The sequence below is a fragment of the Gymnoscopelus braueri genome (assembly GCF_963280865.1).
Source record: "Gymnoscopelus braueri genome assembly, chromosome: 8".
Lineage (NCBI taxonomy): Eukaryota > Metazoa > Chordata > Actinopteri > Myctophiformes > Myctophidae > Gymnoscopelus > Gymnoscopelus braueri.
In genome coordinates, this window is record NC_137609.1 from 37064857 (window position 1) to 37081269 (window position 16413).

The 16413-nt window shown below is 42.5% G+C and overlaps 1 protein-coding gene across 1 annotated transcript in view; it reads right to left on the reverse strand.

Moving 5' to 3' along the window:
• Positions 1-16413, reverse strand: part of LOC308089912 (protein FAM168A-like) — a 43851-nt gene that overhangs the window by 4172 nt on the left and 23266 nt on the right. The window contains 8 exon segments of the mRNA XM_080434877.1: positions 1-504; positions 1504-1647; positions 2188-2257; positions 2259-2357; positions 2660-2728; positions 2730-2803; positions 5550-5678; positions 11075-11152. The exon segment at positions 1-504 is cut by the window's left edge and continues 4172 nt beyond it. Coding sequence (XP_080291003.1) covers positions 1529-1647; positions 2188-2257; positions 2259-2357; positions 2660-2728; positions 2730-2803; positions 5550-5678; positions 11075-11152 — 638 coding nt within the window. The 3' untranslated portion in view covers positions 1-504; positions 1504-1528.

A 16413-nucleotide genomic window follows, 5' to 3' on the forward strand; every position in this document is an offset into this window, starting at 1 on the left:
CAGGTGCTTTCTCCCCAATGGATGACCGCAAAGTAACTGATACCCTGTCTGAAATTTACATGAAATTACCCCCCCTCCCACAAAAAGATAAAATAAAACTTAAAAAATAAAACATTATAAAAATTTGGCAGCATACAAATTCATGTACATTCACACCGCTGAAGTTACTGGCTGAGCATCTGTACCAGACTTCAGAACCAAAAATATATATATACAAACACACAAACATATTAAAAAGCCAAAATATACACGAAATGTACTACACGGTTGGTCAGTGTGTCAAGAGTGTCGAAAAAAATAAAACAAAATGGTTGAAAAACAAAGAGAGGAAAAAACCAAACAAACAAAACATCTGGTAGGAGGAAGAAGGGGGAAAAAAGCAGCTTTTCCGAATGACAAAGAATGCATAAAGTGACCCTTGCACTTTAGTGTGCGTTCTTGACTCCTGTGTCCACCACCAATGTAAGACTTGCGTTATTTTTGAGCGATGTTTTGACTCTGGATCTGAGAGAGCACAGAGAGAGCGAGAGAGAGAGAGAGAGAGAGAGAGAGAGAGGGAGAGAGAGAGAGAGAGAGAGAGAGAGAGAGAGAGAGAGAGAGAGAGAGAGAGAGAGAGAGAGAGAGAGACATGGGAACCAAAGGAAAGGGAGATGAGTTTAGGACAGTGGTTCTCAACCCAATCATGTGGGGGATCCCCACATGATTTTAGGGGGTCCCCAGATGACAATTAAGGACTTTTAGGACCTTTTAATGCCCCCCCCAAAAAAGACCATTACTGCATCAAATGTAATCAACAAACTATACTATAACAACTGGTGAAAACATTGGCCAAATTGTCAAATAATATAGGAAAATTTAAAATAGCCGATCTACAAGCTCACAACACCTCGCAACGTGAGCTTGTAGATTGGCTATTTGGAGCATGGCAAACTGCATGCAAATGAGTGTTTAGAGCCGTGGTGATTATTCGCTCATTGCTTAACAAAAGATGACTGGGGGTGAGCAAGTGGGCAATTAACACCCTCAACAACACCTCAGTAGGCTACACAAAACAAAATGAGTCACCAAAAAGGTTCTATGCCTCCTAGCATTTGAGAGAGACTTGACTTCAACTTAACTTTAACTACTATGAACTATATGAACTACTATTACATTTTCAAGTGCAAGCCCCATTTCTCATGCTGTAGTATGAGAAATGGCTACACCACTGCAATAGTGGAGCCCTGCTCTCTAGAGAGAGATGTTTTTTTAAATGTAAACACTCAGCAGTAAACATCAATTTAAACTGCCTTAAAATGTGTGGATGACATCGGTGCTTGTCTTCAAACAAACAAAGAAGCAAAATCCTAGATGGGTACAAATGTAACCAAATGGACCCCTAAGTTTCACAGAATGTCACTGCGTTTGCACACTGATCCCTACTCAGTTACTCTGTAATGATTACTGATATTATTGCTCCTTTTTTTCTTTTTTAATATATGAAAGTCAACCAATGCTGCTTACATTAGACTGGGTTCCACAGGTGATTCTACCAGTGAGGGGACACATAACTATATCCAGGGGTCCCCTGGGGCCGGTATGTGGGTATCTGGCTCATCTGAGGTGCTCCCATGTGCTGAGTGTGCTGTGGCGTGGTCAGCAAGGTGCCTAGGAGGCCGTGGTCGCAGACACAGAGTTAGGAGACAAAGGACAGGGTCACCCACATGGAGATAACACATTCATGTTGCAAAATATAGCCTACGGAAACCTTGTATGTCCAAAAAACTTTAGCCCATCTACAAGCTCACAATGCGTCGCAGCGACACAGCGAGCTTGTAGATCGGCTATTTTCACTAGTTTCGTGTGACAGTTGATGAATTTATGCATGACTTTATGATATGTTGATGAATGCTTTTCAGGATTAAAATTCAAAAATAGAAAAAATAGCAGATCGACAAGCTTGTAGATCTGCTATTTTTAATACTTTTGTGTGACATTGTAGTACGATCAAGTAGGAGTAGGGCATTAATTTACGAAAAAAATACAAAAAGTAAAAATATGGAGATAGGAGGTTTCTGACTGACAGCAACGATATGCCAAAAACACAATTCAATCGTTAATCGCAATTACTTGTATGACAATTCATCGTCAACAAACTGGTGACTGACAGCCCTACATACGCAGGACATAATGGTGAGTGGTTCTCACCGGCGGACATGGCCATGGTGGTCCCGGTCACCATACCCATGGCCATGGCGTTGGAGCGGGGAGGCAATGGACGTCGGGTAGAGGGTGGCGGGCATGCTGTTGGGTTGCACCACCGTGGTGTGGTGGATGACATGAGGCTGTGCGTACACCGGCTGTGTGTAATAAGCTCCCTGATGATGAAGACACGACAACCAAAGGGAGGACGGGGGGAGGCAGAGTCGCAGGTTGGGGGGTGGAGAAAGACAGGACGAGAAAGAAAGAAAGAGAAGAGAGAAGAAACAGAGGGGCGGGGGGTGGTGGAGGAGGGTGGAGAGAGGACGGGCGCGTGAAAGGGAAGTTTGGAAAATTCATTTAGTTTCTGTCACAGGGCAATGTTACTGTCAGTAAATGAGGTCTCCGCTGAATGCAAAGATGTAATTGTTTAATACTCGGCGGATTCCGGGCACGGCGCAGAAACAATCACGTTGGTTACCTGAGCGTAGAGGTTCTGTTGAGGGTAGACACCTCTAATGGGGTACATGGCCGTGGGGTAGGGTGAGGGGGGACGGGGAGTAGGGAGGAGGGGCCCCGTTCGACTGGGTGGGTGGTACCTTGTACGGAGTCCCAGCTGTGTATCCTGCAAGACAGACAGGGAGAGAGGGAGAGCGAGAGAGAAAGAAAGAGAGAGAGAGAGAGAGAGAGAGAGAGAGAGAGAGAGAGAGAGAGGAGAGAGAGAGAGAGAGAGAGAGATGAGAGGAGGTGAGAGAGAGTAGAGAGAGAGAGAGAGAGAGAGAGAGACACACACACAGAGAGAGAAGACACACAGAGAGAGAGAGAAGAGCGAGAGAGAGAGAGAGGAGAGAGAGAGAGAAAGAGAGAGAGAGAGAACCAAGATTCAATTTTCATATCATTTGTTACTGTCTCATGAAGGGCTGGGGTTTAATTCACTTTGGAAGATAAGATATACTGTAATACTTTTTATGGGGGAAAAAAGTTGTAATTAAATTAGACATAGAAGAAAATCCACTTCCTGTACAGATACCATTTCAACTATGTGAAGTGCCCATACTCATCAGTAAATGTCTATGTCCCAGCAGTTCTTTAAGGCTAATAGCATTTTATGAATAAATAAAAACTGGAATATCACTGCATAAACATGTATTTATCATGGCTAGGCACAGAAACCTTTAAAACCAGGGCAACAGACAATTGTAATTATGTGAAAAACATGGCATTCTCATAAACAAAATTGACTAAATTCTCATGTAATAAATATCGTCTCTGTCGGGTAGAAACCTCAGATATCCCAAAACTGTTAGGCTGCTTTTCATGATTCAAATTCAAAAATAGCAAATGTAGCAGATCGACAAGCTCGATAGATCTGCTACTTTAGTACTTTCTGCCCAGCGACGATATGTTATACGGTATACAATTTGGAAGTCTGTATTTGAACATCTAAATCTGCCAGCCCCAAGAAAGAAGAAAGAAATGATCCAGTATAGGGTTTTGCGATGGAGTGGAAGGAGTCCACCTCGTAAATTAACCCAAGCTCTACAAGAATACACATCTTACCTATGACATCAACATGCATTTCATTTCTTATAGTAGAAAGACTTCCAAATATAGCTTATTTTGAATGTGAGACATTTAAAAAGTACATTAATACGCCAATATTATATTAACTATAACCTGCCTCCACTCAGTCTTCATACAAGCTGCTTTTTCAGCAGTTATGGAGAACTTTTTTCATTCGAAGTCATTTCCAGACATAACGATATTGTCTTGACATGGGATGAGCATGTCAATAGCTGAAGTAGTCCCTTATCTGTTGCCCTGCCTTTAAATTAAGCATTTGGGTTAAATTGTCTACAAGACATGCAAAGTGTTTGAAGAAGGCTTTGTGAGGTGTAAGAAGTTGAACACTAAAGATCTAACTAAAGAAAATAAAAATGCATTTGTTCATGTTTGAAATGCATAAAGCTTTTTCCACATTTCCGGGCCAATGGGTAACGTCAGTGACGGGGTAAAACAGCAGCGTAATAAACAAACAAAAACTTCTCGCTCATTTAAGAATTGCTCCGCTAATCGCACAAGACAAGATTGCTTTTTGTCAACTCCGGCAGCGATTTCAAAGCAATTCGCTGTTTACTCTACCATGACGTCAACCATAACCACAGCGGCCCCCTGTGGAAAAGCTATATTGTCAACAGAGAGGTTATGCAGTCGAGTCAAAGTGCACCAACACACACAGACACTCATTCAGTGACACGCATACACACAGCTCTACACGTATTCCTTATTATTTCACTCAAATCGCATGCATCAAACATGTTTTTGAATTCTTCTGACTCAGGTACGGGGCAAGACAAATGCATCCATAAGCGTGTAGTAGTATGCCACAGCCCAAAGCAAGACCAAGCACTCAACAAACCTGCTCTTATCCTGGCTACCAAGACCTTCACCAAGCCTAACCCAGCCTTCTCTCCTTTTTGGGCACAACTTTGTCCTTTATTCCCTTGATATTTCCCATGAACCCTTTGCTAACCTTTCTCCAAGAAGGCTTGCTGCCAGCTTTTCTCTCAGCCAGTTTGTAAACACTGTGCATGATTATCAGGCTGTTCCGCTAGAGAGAGAGGTGGAGCTCTGTTGCCTGTTAGTGGGACGTGGTGGCTGTGCAAACAGGACCATGGAACCTGGAGAGTTAGTCATACTTAGAGAGAATCTAGGGGTAAATGACTAGCAAACTGATGCCAAATGCCATCGTGTTAGTCCCTGATTATGTATTACTTTTTAATGCATTGATTGTTTTAGATTTGCGTTCTATATTCATTTAAAATGCACATAGTATCAATTGACAATGTTGGTGAGTGGGCTCTCTTTTGTGTTGGGAATTGGCTGCGAGACAGACCAGTCACCAAGCTGCCTCTCTCTCTCTCTCTCTCTCTCTCTCTCTCTCTCTCTCTCTCTCTCTCCTCTCTCTCTCTCTCTCTCTCTCTCTCTCTCTCAGTTCTAGCAGTTTCTCTGACTGTGGATTTGTATTTGCAAGACTGAGCAAGTTTTATTGATATCATGAGTCTATTGCGCAACATCCATTCTAGCAGAGCAGTTTTCTTTATGTTTGTGCACAGATTGTTTCAGCACGGATATGCAAAACGCATGCCTTATGCACTGCTGGCACATGCACACACAGTTTCAGAGTCTGTTTAACAGTGCATGTAGACTAGTATGAAATGCTTGAATTAAAAAATGTGTGTGTGTCTTTGTACACTACTGCTAAAGTAAAAACAAATTGCACTACATTTTGCCATCCATGTGTGGGTGCATGTAATAAGTAGAGTGTGTGTGTGTGTGTGTGTACATGTAATAAGTAGGTAGATATTTACTGAAGGTTGCGGCCGAGGCCTGGTACTGTCGGCCCTCGGAGCCACCGTCCAGGGCCAGGTCATAGGAGCCCTCTTGGGCCCCCGACACCTCCATCGATGATTGTGGCCAGCCCTGCTTCACCAGCAGCACTGTCCCACGCACATACAAGCACACACACACACACACACACACACACACACACACACACACACGCGCGCGCGCACGCACACGCGCACGCGCACGCACACACACACACACACACACACACACACACACACACACACACACACACACACACACACACACACACACACACACATGTATGCACGCACGCACGCACTCACACATACACGCGCACACACGCACAAACATAGGAAGATATACGTTACACGGGCAAATATGCACAAACAGGCACTCAAGCACACACAAACAACGCATAAGCACATGTTTACGCCTGATTTAGACTTACAGTAGTTGCCCTCATCGTATCTCACACCGAAAATAGCCGATCTCCAAGCTCACGAAGAAGTGCAGCCCGACGCGTCGCAAGCTTGTAGATCTGTGCTAGATCTTTTCAATGCGAGACACAACGCACAACCAAGTTAAAATCTGGCTTTATGTTTCTTATGGCATTCCATCAGGTTGAGTGATGACTTCTAGATCCACTCCCGGAACATCAGGTTTTAGTGAAACCTTTGCTGGAGATGCAGATTATTGACATGGCTCTTCTGTTGTTTTTGCTGGAGATGCAGATTATTGACATGGCTCTTCTGTTGTTTTTGCTGGAGATGCATATTATTGACATGGTTCTTCTGTTGTTTTTTGCGGACTCCTTGTGTCATGTGTTCCTCAGTCTCCTCCAGGCACAGGGGCAGTATTCTCAAAGACCTGGGGTTCTTCAGCTGGCCTTTGAATGGCTTCATCTGCTGCCCTATGCTAGGCATAGTGTAAGAGACAAATGACACATTTCCATCTATCTTCTTTTTCTTTCTGTCAACCTTTATTAGATGATGATAATGAGCTTTATTTATAGCACTTTTTTCATACATCAAAATGCAGCTCAAAGTGCTGTACAATACAGCAAAAATCTAAACAGATGAAAAACAATACAGCAAAAGTCAAAAACAGATTAAAACAACAACAAAACAGCAGCAACATCTAGGTGCTGAGCAATACATCTCATAAGATGCTAGTTAAAAACTAAGTTAAAAAGGTGGATTTTCAGTTGACGCTTAAAGATGTTGACTGTGCTTGCCTCCCCGATGAGGTAATGTATTCCACAGATTAGGGGAGTAACTGATGACCAATTTCACCAAATTTCTTCTGGATATTAACTGTAATCTCTAACAGACCTGCCGAAGAAGATCTAAGTACTGTCTGGGGCCATATATTTTCTATATGAGTCTATGAGATAGGCTGGGCCCATACCATGTAGTGCTTTAAAAACAAGAAGCAACATTTTTCAAGTCAACTCTAAATGAAACAGGGAGGCAATGTGAAGTAGCCAAGACTGGGCCGGGTGATATGCTCACGTCTTCTGGTTCTTGTTAGCAGTCTGGCTGCAGAGTTCTGAATTAATTGCAGTCTCTGTAATTTCTGCTTCCCGGTGAAGAGGCCACTGTTGGTCGCATGCACCTCGGTCAGGAGTGTGATGTCATTTTCTGTCAGTTTGTAAGGTATTGTCTTAGCCTCAGACAGGCAGCAGCAGCAGCAAAAAAAATAAGAATTGTAGTAAACTGACACACACAAAAAAAACAGACAATTAACTTCCCAAAGAACAAGGTGCAGTACAAGCCATGCATACAAAAATATCAGTTCAAGCCCTGGCATCACGATTCTGTCTCCAGAATTTAACCAAAAACAGAGCTGCAGTCTGCAACAGTCTGCAATATATTCCAGTCTGAGGGCGCAGAATACCTAAAAGCCTTTTAGCCACTCTCTGTTTGAACATTTGGTACAGACAAAATCTTGAGAACTATGACCGCAAAGAGTACTGTCCTTCACTCTTCTATGGACTATAAATACATAGAATTGCCTTATGTATTAAAGTATACCAGTGTGTTTGCCTGCAGGATGCCAGAGCAGGCCAGTGGCGAGTCAAGGCGGTCAAGAGACACGTTTCGTGACACTTTTCCGCCTAAGCATAAATTAGGCCGCCAGGCTGACCATTCAGGATCCAATGAGGCAGTCAGTATCAGAACATCCACAGCAGCTAGTGCTGGGCAATAGGTAATGTATCGTGATCATATGATGATAATATATTATAGTAATAAAACAATGTTGTTGTCTATGAATTGTTACAACCCAGTTTAACTCAAAACTAGGCTTAAAGTGTTAGTTTAATGTGTCTAAAGAGTTTTATTTGATAAAACACATTCAAGCAATTAATTGTATTGAACATCACTTTGGTTGTTTATGGTGTGAACAATAGGACATAGGGTCATTATATCAATATCTAGGGTGCCAGACAGGGCTCAGCTAGTCAGTGCACAGACATGGGTTTGAATCCGAATCCCAGTCTTGCCTCACATGTCTCTGCTCTCAGCTGTCTTTGGTTTCCTGTCTCAACACTCTCCTATCTGAGAAATGCATAAAATGCATAACAAATTATGAATAATAAATACATTAAAAACTGATATTGAAAAATCCTCATATGATTATCATGATATTCATTTTAGACATATTGAACAACTTTAGGAGTTTGATGTTGCAGCAACAGGTAAGCGCAAGATTCTTCCTCTTAAAAAGCAGTGATGTCGATGGATTCATGAATGCGGAGACGGTCGTTCTTGTTTCTAAGGAACTTCAACTGAATCTTTAGAGAGGCAGTGGAGGCTTGTTTGATGTAGTTGTGAATTTGACAATCAATGGTGCAGTCCTCTAAAAGATACCTCTCCTCTCGGCTGTTTGCGTAACAGACCGTTTCTGTCTTAGAGGGATGGAATGAAGGTCTTCCGTTACGTCCATGTACCCTTCTCTTCTGAGGATGCTTGCCGATTGCTTTGAGCTCTCCTGTTTTTGAAAAGGACATCCGACCTGAAGTCCAACACAACACAATCACTGTCCACCAGGCTCCCTGCCTGCGGAGTGGCTGAATGACACAGGAGAAATATTGCAGCCACCTGTTGTCACACTCCAGCTCTTGTTGTGATCAACGCGCAACTTAAGTGGTCTAACGTGAGGTGGACATACACACATGCAAACATTTGTAGGCTACTAATGCAAACGCAAACAAATTGAAACTGTCAGAAAGATGGGTAAATATATACTGATTGTGTAAAAAATATATTTTCATTGATTCTTTCATCCTTTCTTTCTTTCTTCATTTTTAATTAAATTGTTTTAATTGGATGTGAAATTGGACGCAACAACACAACAACTGATCTACTTCTCCTCTCATCTGTCAACGATGAGCACAACCAAAGTTCACCATCACATCCACGTTGATGATTATGATGAACACCTAATGAACTGCTATCCATGTGCATATCATTCTGCTGCATCAGTAACAATATCAGACAAGCAAAATGCAAAAGAAACTACCATTATGTTGTATAGTGGTAAAAGATAGTGAAAGACACGCAGACACACGTGCACGCACACACACACAGGTGCGCACACGCAAGCGGATGCACTTTTATACTAGGACCTTGAGAGTTTGGTCTGGTAGCCTATCCATCATGCCAAGCCTTAGTCATTGCTCTAACCTCAACCTCAACCTGACCCAGACCCTGACACTGCCTCTTGCAAAGTGAGGACAAGCCTGAACGTCCTTTCTGTCTGCATGAGGACATCTGGTCGTCACAGAGATGGAAGTACCAGCACACGCATGAACTCAGGAACAAACTCGCGCCGCTCACACGCACACGCACACGCACACGCACACGCACACGCACACGCACACGCACACACACACAAATAATAACCAGTCGTGGAAGAAGCACTCAGATTTTTACTGTAGTAAAAGTAGCAATATCCAGAATGCAGAAATACTCTATTGCAAATAAAAGTCCTGTATTGACATTTTTACTTGAGTAGAAGTACAAAAGCATTGGCTTCAAAATGCACTTAAATTAGCTAAAGTAAAAGTACATATTAAAAAAAGGATATTATAAACATCAATTCTTCTTTTTTTTATTAAGTAAATAATAGTACCTCAAAGTTGTACTCACGTACAGTAAGTAAATGTACTTTCAGCAACTGTAAAGAACATTCTGTTACAGTATGTACAGTCACAGACCGTGTGTTTGAAGATTAAGCCTGAGGGGCCGACTGCGGCTTTCAACACAAAGACGACGCTCTTGATGTTGAGTGTTCGGATCGGATTTCCTCGAGTGGCTTGCATGGGTGTCTCCGCGAGAGAGCGAGAGAGCACTCATTCATGTGTGTGCAAGTCTGTATTCCCCCATCATTCATACATTCACACACCTGGAAAAGTAACATCACCCGGAAAGATAGAGTACAGTATAACTCCCGGACTTAACTAAAACAAAGAAATAGAAGTCAATTCCTCCATATCATCGCTGTCGGGCAGAGACCTTGTGTCTCTATATTTCATTTGTTTGTTTTGTTTTAGTTTTAGTTGTTTTAGTTTTTTCCTAAATGAATGCCCTATTATTATTTCATGGGTCTTGAACAGGGGGTCAGGGATCGGGATCCCTAAGTTGTCCTCAGAGTTAATACAAATCTTTGTGCGATGTGATTTTTTTCTTTCTTTTTTCACATTAACAACTTCAACCCTAGCATATTCTGGGGGGAGCATTGAATAGCCGATCTACAAGCTCACAGCGTGTCGTAGCATGTAGATCGGTTATTTTCGGCAAAGACGTGGTGTACAGGGAAAAAGAGCAAACCAAGTTCAGAGCCGAAGGTTAAGATGACCAAGTATTGAGGGTTTAAGTGGTTAAATGTCTGAAAATACACTAAGATGAATGTGAATGAATACAAAGTTTCTGCCCGACAGTGACAATATCTGGCAACAAAAAAAGAAGAAGCGCCAGCGGATGCCCTGATGGAGCGGTAGTCACATAATCGCAAGGTCCCCAGTTCGATTCCAGTTGGAGACGTGTGTTGCCAGTGCTTCCCCCTCTGTGTCCTTGGTCTCCCATCTCTATTATCCTATCCTCCAAAACAGAGAAAAGTCTCCGTACACGTGGTTTAATGTTTTCTTCTGTCTACCTTTGAATTGTATGGGTCTGTGTGTGTGTGTGGGTCTGTGTGTGTGTGTGTGTGTGTGTGTGTGTGTGTGTGTGTGTGTGTGTGTGTGTGTGTGTGTGTGTGTGTGTGTGTGAGTGTGTGTGAGTGTGTGTGTGTGTGAGTGTGTGTGTGTGTGTGTGTGTGTGTGTGTGTGTGTGTGTGTGTGTGTGTGTGTGTGTGTGTGTGTGTGTGTGTGTGTGTGTGTGCGTGCGTGCGTGCGTGCGTGCGTGCGTGCGTGCGTGCGTGCGTGCGTGCGTGCGTGCGTGCGTGCGTGCGTGCGTGCGTGCGAGTGTGTGCGTGTGTGTGCGTGTGTGTGCGTTTGTGTGAGTGTGTGTGTGCATGCTTTTACCTTGGGGGTACCCCGAGGAGCCAGTCTGGTAGAGACCTGGTGTGTAGGTGGGAGCCGCAGAGGGATACCCTGGATAACCTGGAGACAAAACAGTAGAGAAATGCAGGTTGAGAGAGACTTATGGGGCGGGAATTATTCTGTTAACCACTTGAACCCTGGCGGCCCTATTCATGTAAAACAGGCGAACATTCTGTGAAGTGATTGTAGCAGATCTACAAGTTCACAATGCGCTGCAAAGCGACATGTTGTGAGTTTGGCCCGGGGGCCAATTGTGTCACAAGGGAAGATTTTAAATGGCTCGTGGCTTCCACAATGTATTATTCATGGCCTGCCAGTATAGTCATGTGAAGTTCATACATTGAAGTTTGAGTGTTTTGAAATTAACCTGAACAGATAGGGCATTTCTCAGTAGAATTATAAAGGATTCCTAACTGCTTGTTCCTTGCGTCTCATTCTCAAGATGTGAAAAAAGCAAAAATACTTCATATTCCACTTTGTTATGGTCCAAACGTACAGTGCATGAGATGCAGTCGGCTCTAAGGTATTTTCAAATGTCCAAATATGGCCCCAAAGTTTGGTCACCCCAGGTGCAGAGGGAAAAAAGGAGGGGGCCCGATTCAATTCAATTCTCATTTTATGTTATATTACACTTAGATGTATTTGCAAAAACAATCTGCGTTGCTTGTTTCGTTTATGTGCTAAATGTGTGATTTTGAGATCTGTTTCAACATGCAACAAGAAAGGTGCACTCAGCAGAGCACAAATTCCCACCAGGAGGCATGCAGTAATGATTATAATAGTGATGTATGCAGGGAAATTTCTATCTATAGCAAAGACAGCATGGTAGCAGCATGGCACGTGATTACCAGTTGCATTGTCGTCCTCCCCATCTCTCTTATACACATTCATTGTTTACCTCTCTCAGATTGCTGTCGTTCAAATTTGACTGTAATCCACAGTCTGATTGTTGATCGCTTGTGTCAGTTATGTTTGTATCACCAGTCAATCAAAGGTTGTGATTTGAAATGTAAGTGTCAGATTTTCACTGGCCAACACTTACTATCCTAGTCCTTCGTGAGAGAGGACGTGAGCTCTCTTATATCACTGTCATTACGGCTACACAAGGTGACAGTCAATTGTACATGAAAGTGAAGAGTAATGGCATGTAGGATGAGATGTACACAGCTATATCTGAAAGGTGGCAGAACGTGCCAGCATAGTCTCAGGAAAGAGACCTCAGCACCTGTGTGTGTGTGTGTGTGTGTGTGTGTGTGTGTACAGTATGGTGGAGAAAGAAAAGACACATATTGATCTCTCAACACATACACACAACATTCCACGTTAAATTGATGTGTCATTGTTGATGTGTTCACGTTAAATTGATGTTTGATCAAATCACAAAAAAAGAATATTTTAAATGTATATGCAACTCTACATGTCTGTGATGTCAAGACAACCCTGTATTGTATTAATTAGTATTGTATTGTGTATTTATTGACTATTAGTTTTGGTGCATGTGTATTGTGTTGGCGACCACTGGCACTTTTAACTCTGACAAATGGGCTAAACATAACACAGTCCGTGTACTCGCCTCCGCTGCAGTGGAGGGGGGACCTCAGCGGGGATGAGGTCTCGATGTGTTACGTTCAGGCTGCTCTGGCTGCACAAAATGTTTAACATGGCGGCCTCTGTGTACTGTATAACATGGCGCCTCCATGTTTAAGGACAAGGGTGCAGGGTGCTTATCCCATGGCCTGGAGGGACGATTACACCATGATCATTAACTAAAGAAATTACGTAGTTGTCGTTGACCGATTTGAAAAATAACCGATAGACACACACGCACACACAAATATACACACACGCACACAAGCACGCACAAACGCACACAGAGGTGAATGCATGGTCTCGTGCTGACCTCAAGTTCTAATTAGTGTGGTTGCCCTAACAGGGCAACCAGACTATAGTAATCCTCACACTTTATTATTAGTGTGGTTGCCCTAACAGGGCAACCAGACTATAGTACTTGATGAACTTTATTTCTTTCTAGATAAACAATATTTCAAACTGCTTCTCCTCCCACAGTTTTTGCGCTTGTATTTTGCTAAGAGATTGGTTAAATAGTTTAATTGATATTGATTTATTAGTGCATTAAATTTCCCCATCCGCTTTAATGTAAAAGTGAAAAAACTCAAAGTATTTTTTTCTCTGAAACCGTAAGAGCTAGAGTTACCAGATTTGGAGGGGAGGTTTATGATTTAGTCCGAAATTATTGAAAAAATAATTACACTAATCGGCCACATGGTGGCGCTATAACAGCGTCCTTTACGTTTTGACCTATAACTCTTGAACCGTAGGTCGTAAAATCAAAATGTCTTTTTCGCTGGATTCCTTGGGTCACTACGCATCTCCCCATATAGGCCACGCCCATTTGCGTCAGGATAGATTTTCCGCCATTTTGAATTTTCTTCAAAACACACTTTTTGCACCTTTTCCGATTATTTTTTTTCCAAATATCACAAAAATCGGTGCACGTGATCTATGGACTCATGCGATAAACCTATCCAAACGGCATTATGATAGTCCATACCGTTCGTCCGTAATTGGCTTCCAAAGTTAGTGGGAGGAGCCCGTTTTACCAAAATGCCAAAAATCACGAACGAAACGTCCAATCGATCCCAAATTTGAATCACATGTCGAGGGTGCTTTACTCAACGAATCCCCAAAAGCATTTCCACTTTGACCCATAGGGGGCGCCACAACTGTGCAAAACGTAACCGTTTGATGCAAAAACATGATTTTTGGGGGGATCACTCCTCTCAAATTGAAAAGCAGGTGATCTCAGGAGTGACATGACGATGTCATTGGCCCGCTACATTTGTGGGAGGGGCTTATTTATTTTAGTGGGAGGGGCCTATTTCTTCAAATCAAAACGCCATGTATCACGAACACAGGATCCAATCAGCACCAAATTCGAATGGCACGTCACGCGGCCTCCGATGGTATTCCTCCAAGCATATTCCTCAAGTCCGGGCGGCGGCAACCTGCGACCGGCGTCGGCGCAACCACACTTTGCAATTGCCCTGAATTGCGACCCGTCTAGTTAGTGTGGTTGCCCTAACAGGGCAACCAGACTATAGTAATCTTCGCACTTTATTATTATTATAGATAAACTTTATTTCAAACCGCATCTCCTCCCACAGTTTTTTTTCCCCAATTTAGTGCCATATGTCAAAATGACCGGCCTCACCGGGAATCGTGCGCTTGTATTTTGCTAAGAGATTGGTTGCAGAGTTTTATTGATATTGATTTATTAGTGCATTAAATGTCCCCATCCACTTTAATGGAAAAGTGAAAAAACTCAAATTCAAGTATTTTTTTCTCAGAAACCGTAGGAGCTAGAGTTACCAGATTTGGAGGGGAGGTTCATAATTTAGTCCGAAAATATTTTAAAAATAATCACGCCATTCGGCCTCATGGTGGCGTTATAACAGCCCACTTTACGTTTTGGCCTATAACTCTTGAATACAAATCTTTTTTCCCCTAGATTGCTTGGGTCATGACGCAACTCCCCATATAGGCCACGCCCATTTGCGTCAGGATACATTTTCCGCCATTTAGAATTTTCTTCAAAACACACTTTTAGCTCCTCCTCCCATATATTTTGTCCAAATTTCACAAAAATCGGTACACAATTTTGATAGTCCATACCGTTCGTCCGTAAATGGCTTCCAAAGTTAGCGGGAGGGGCCCGTTTTACAAAAAAGCCCACAAATCACGAACACAACGTCCAGTCAATCCCAAAATTGAATCACATGTCAAGTGTGGTTTACTCAACAAATCCCCAAAAGAATTTCCACTTTGATCCATAGGGGGCGCCACAAATGCTCAAAATTTAACCGTTTGATGCAAAAACCTTATTTTGGGGGGATCAATCCTCTCAAAATGAAACGCAAGTGATCTCAGGAGTTACGTGACAATGTAATTGGCACAGCCTCCGACGGTATCCCTCCCAGCGTATTCCTCGAGTCCCGGCGGCAGCGACCCGCGACTAGCGTCGGTGCAACCACACTCTGCAATTGCCCTGAATTGCGACGCGTCTAGTTCTTATATTAATATTGATGTATATAAATGTTTATTCTTGTTGAATATTATGTTGTGTATCTCGACTACTTTGAAAATGAGGGCTTGCCCCTCAACTGTACTTCGAGTTTAAATAAAGGTTATGATGAAGTTCCTTGATGGCAGAGCACAGACGCAACAGATAAAGATGACAGTGTTCACTCTTATGTCACGTCCATGTAGCTATACATATAACTCAAGGATCCACCAAAGTTCAACATTGCTTTAACAATGTGAAAACATTGACACGATGAGCACTGTTATCTTCTGTCAGCTCACCATTTGAATGGTGATGTTATTGTTGTTGTTGTAGGAACTGGTTCTGTACAGTAGGGCTTTGAATGCCATTAGCCATCCCTTTTTCATTAACAATATTAACACTGGTGTCCCTATTTTGGGAAAAAATGTTTCTAAATGGTTCAAAATGCATCAAATTCCAACCAAATATTTTCAATTATTCTTGTCTTCAAAAATTGAGAAAATAGCCAAACTACAAGCCGACCTACAAAAGCAAATTAGCTAAATTAATCAAAATTTGTAAACATTTGTCGTAGAGTTCTCCATTTTTCATAATGACAATAGCTGAGCTAAGCTCATAACACATCACATCACGCCAGCTTGTAAATGAACTATTGTCTCGTACAAAGCTTGTGTCGTACGAAGAAGTACGGTAATGATAAGAAAATGTTTAAGAAATCTGCATGTTTTCTTTGTTATAACAAATGGAGCCCTGCTAACAGCATACATAGCCTAATCATAGAAGCTGCATCGCAAGGTTTCTGTCTGCACGATAGAGACAGAATTTGAAAATATATAAGAGCCTTCTCGGGGGACTAGAAGTGCTGACTCTGATGTATCATATAATTGCGCGTGCGTGCGTGCGTGCGTGCGTACGTGCGTACGTGCGTACGTGCGTACGTGCGTGCGTGCATTTACATAAACCATACGTCTGTGTTTTGTAGTGGCTTGGCAGGGTGGATAACCACAGATCACTCTTTGGTGATGCAAACCCTTCACCTCTACAGTTCGATGACTTATTTCGCCAGCCACCAGGCCCCTACAGGCGGTACAATGGATTACTCATAATGCAGACAGCTTGTAAGACGGATTTACTATTTCAACCTGCAATTGCTGCTGCATGAATAAAAGAAGAGCATGAGCCAAGGCAAAGGAATGTATTTTAGAGAGGAAACAGCACATGTAGAGAGAGAGTGAGA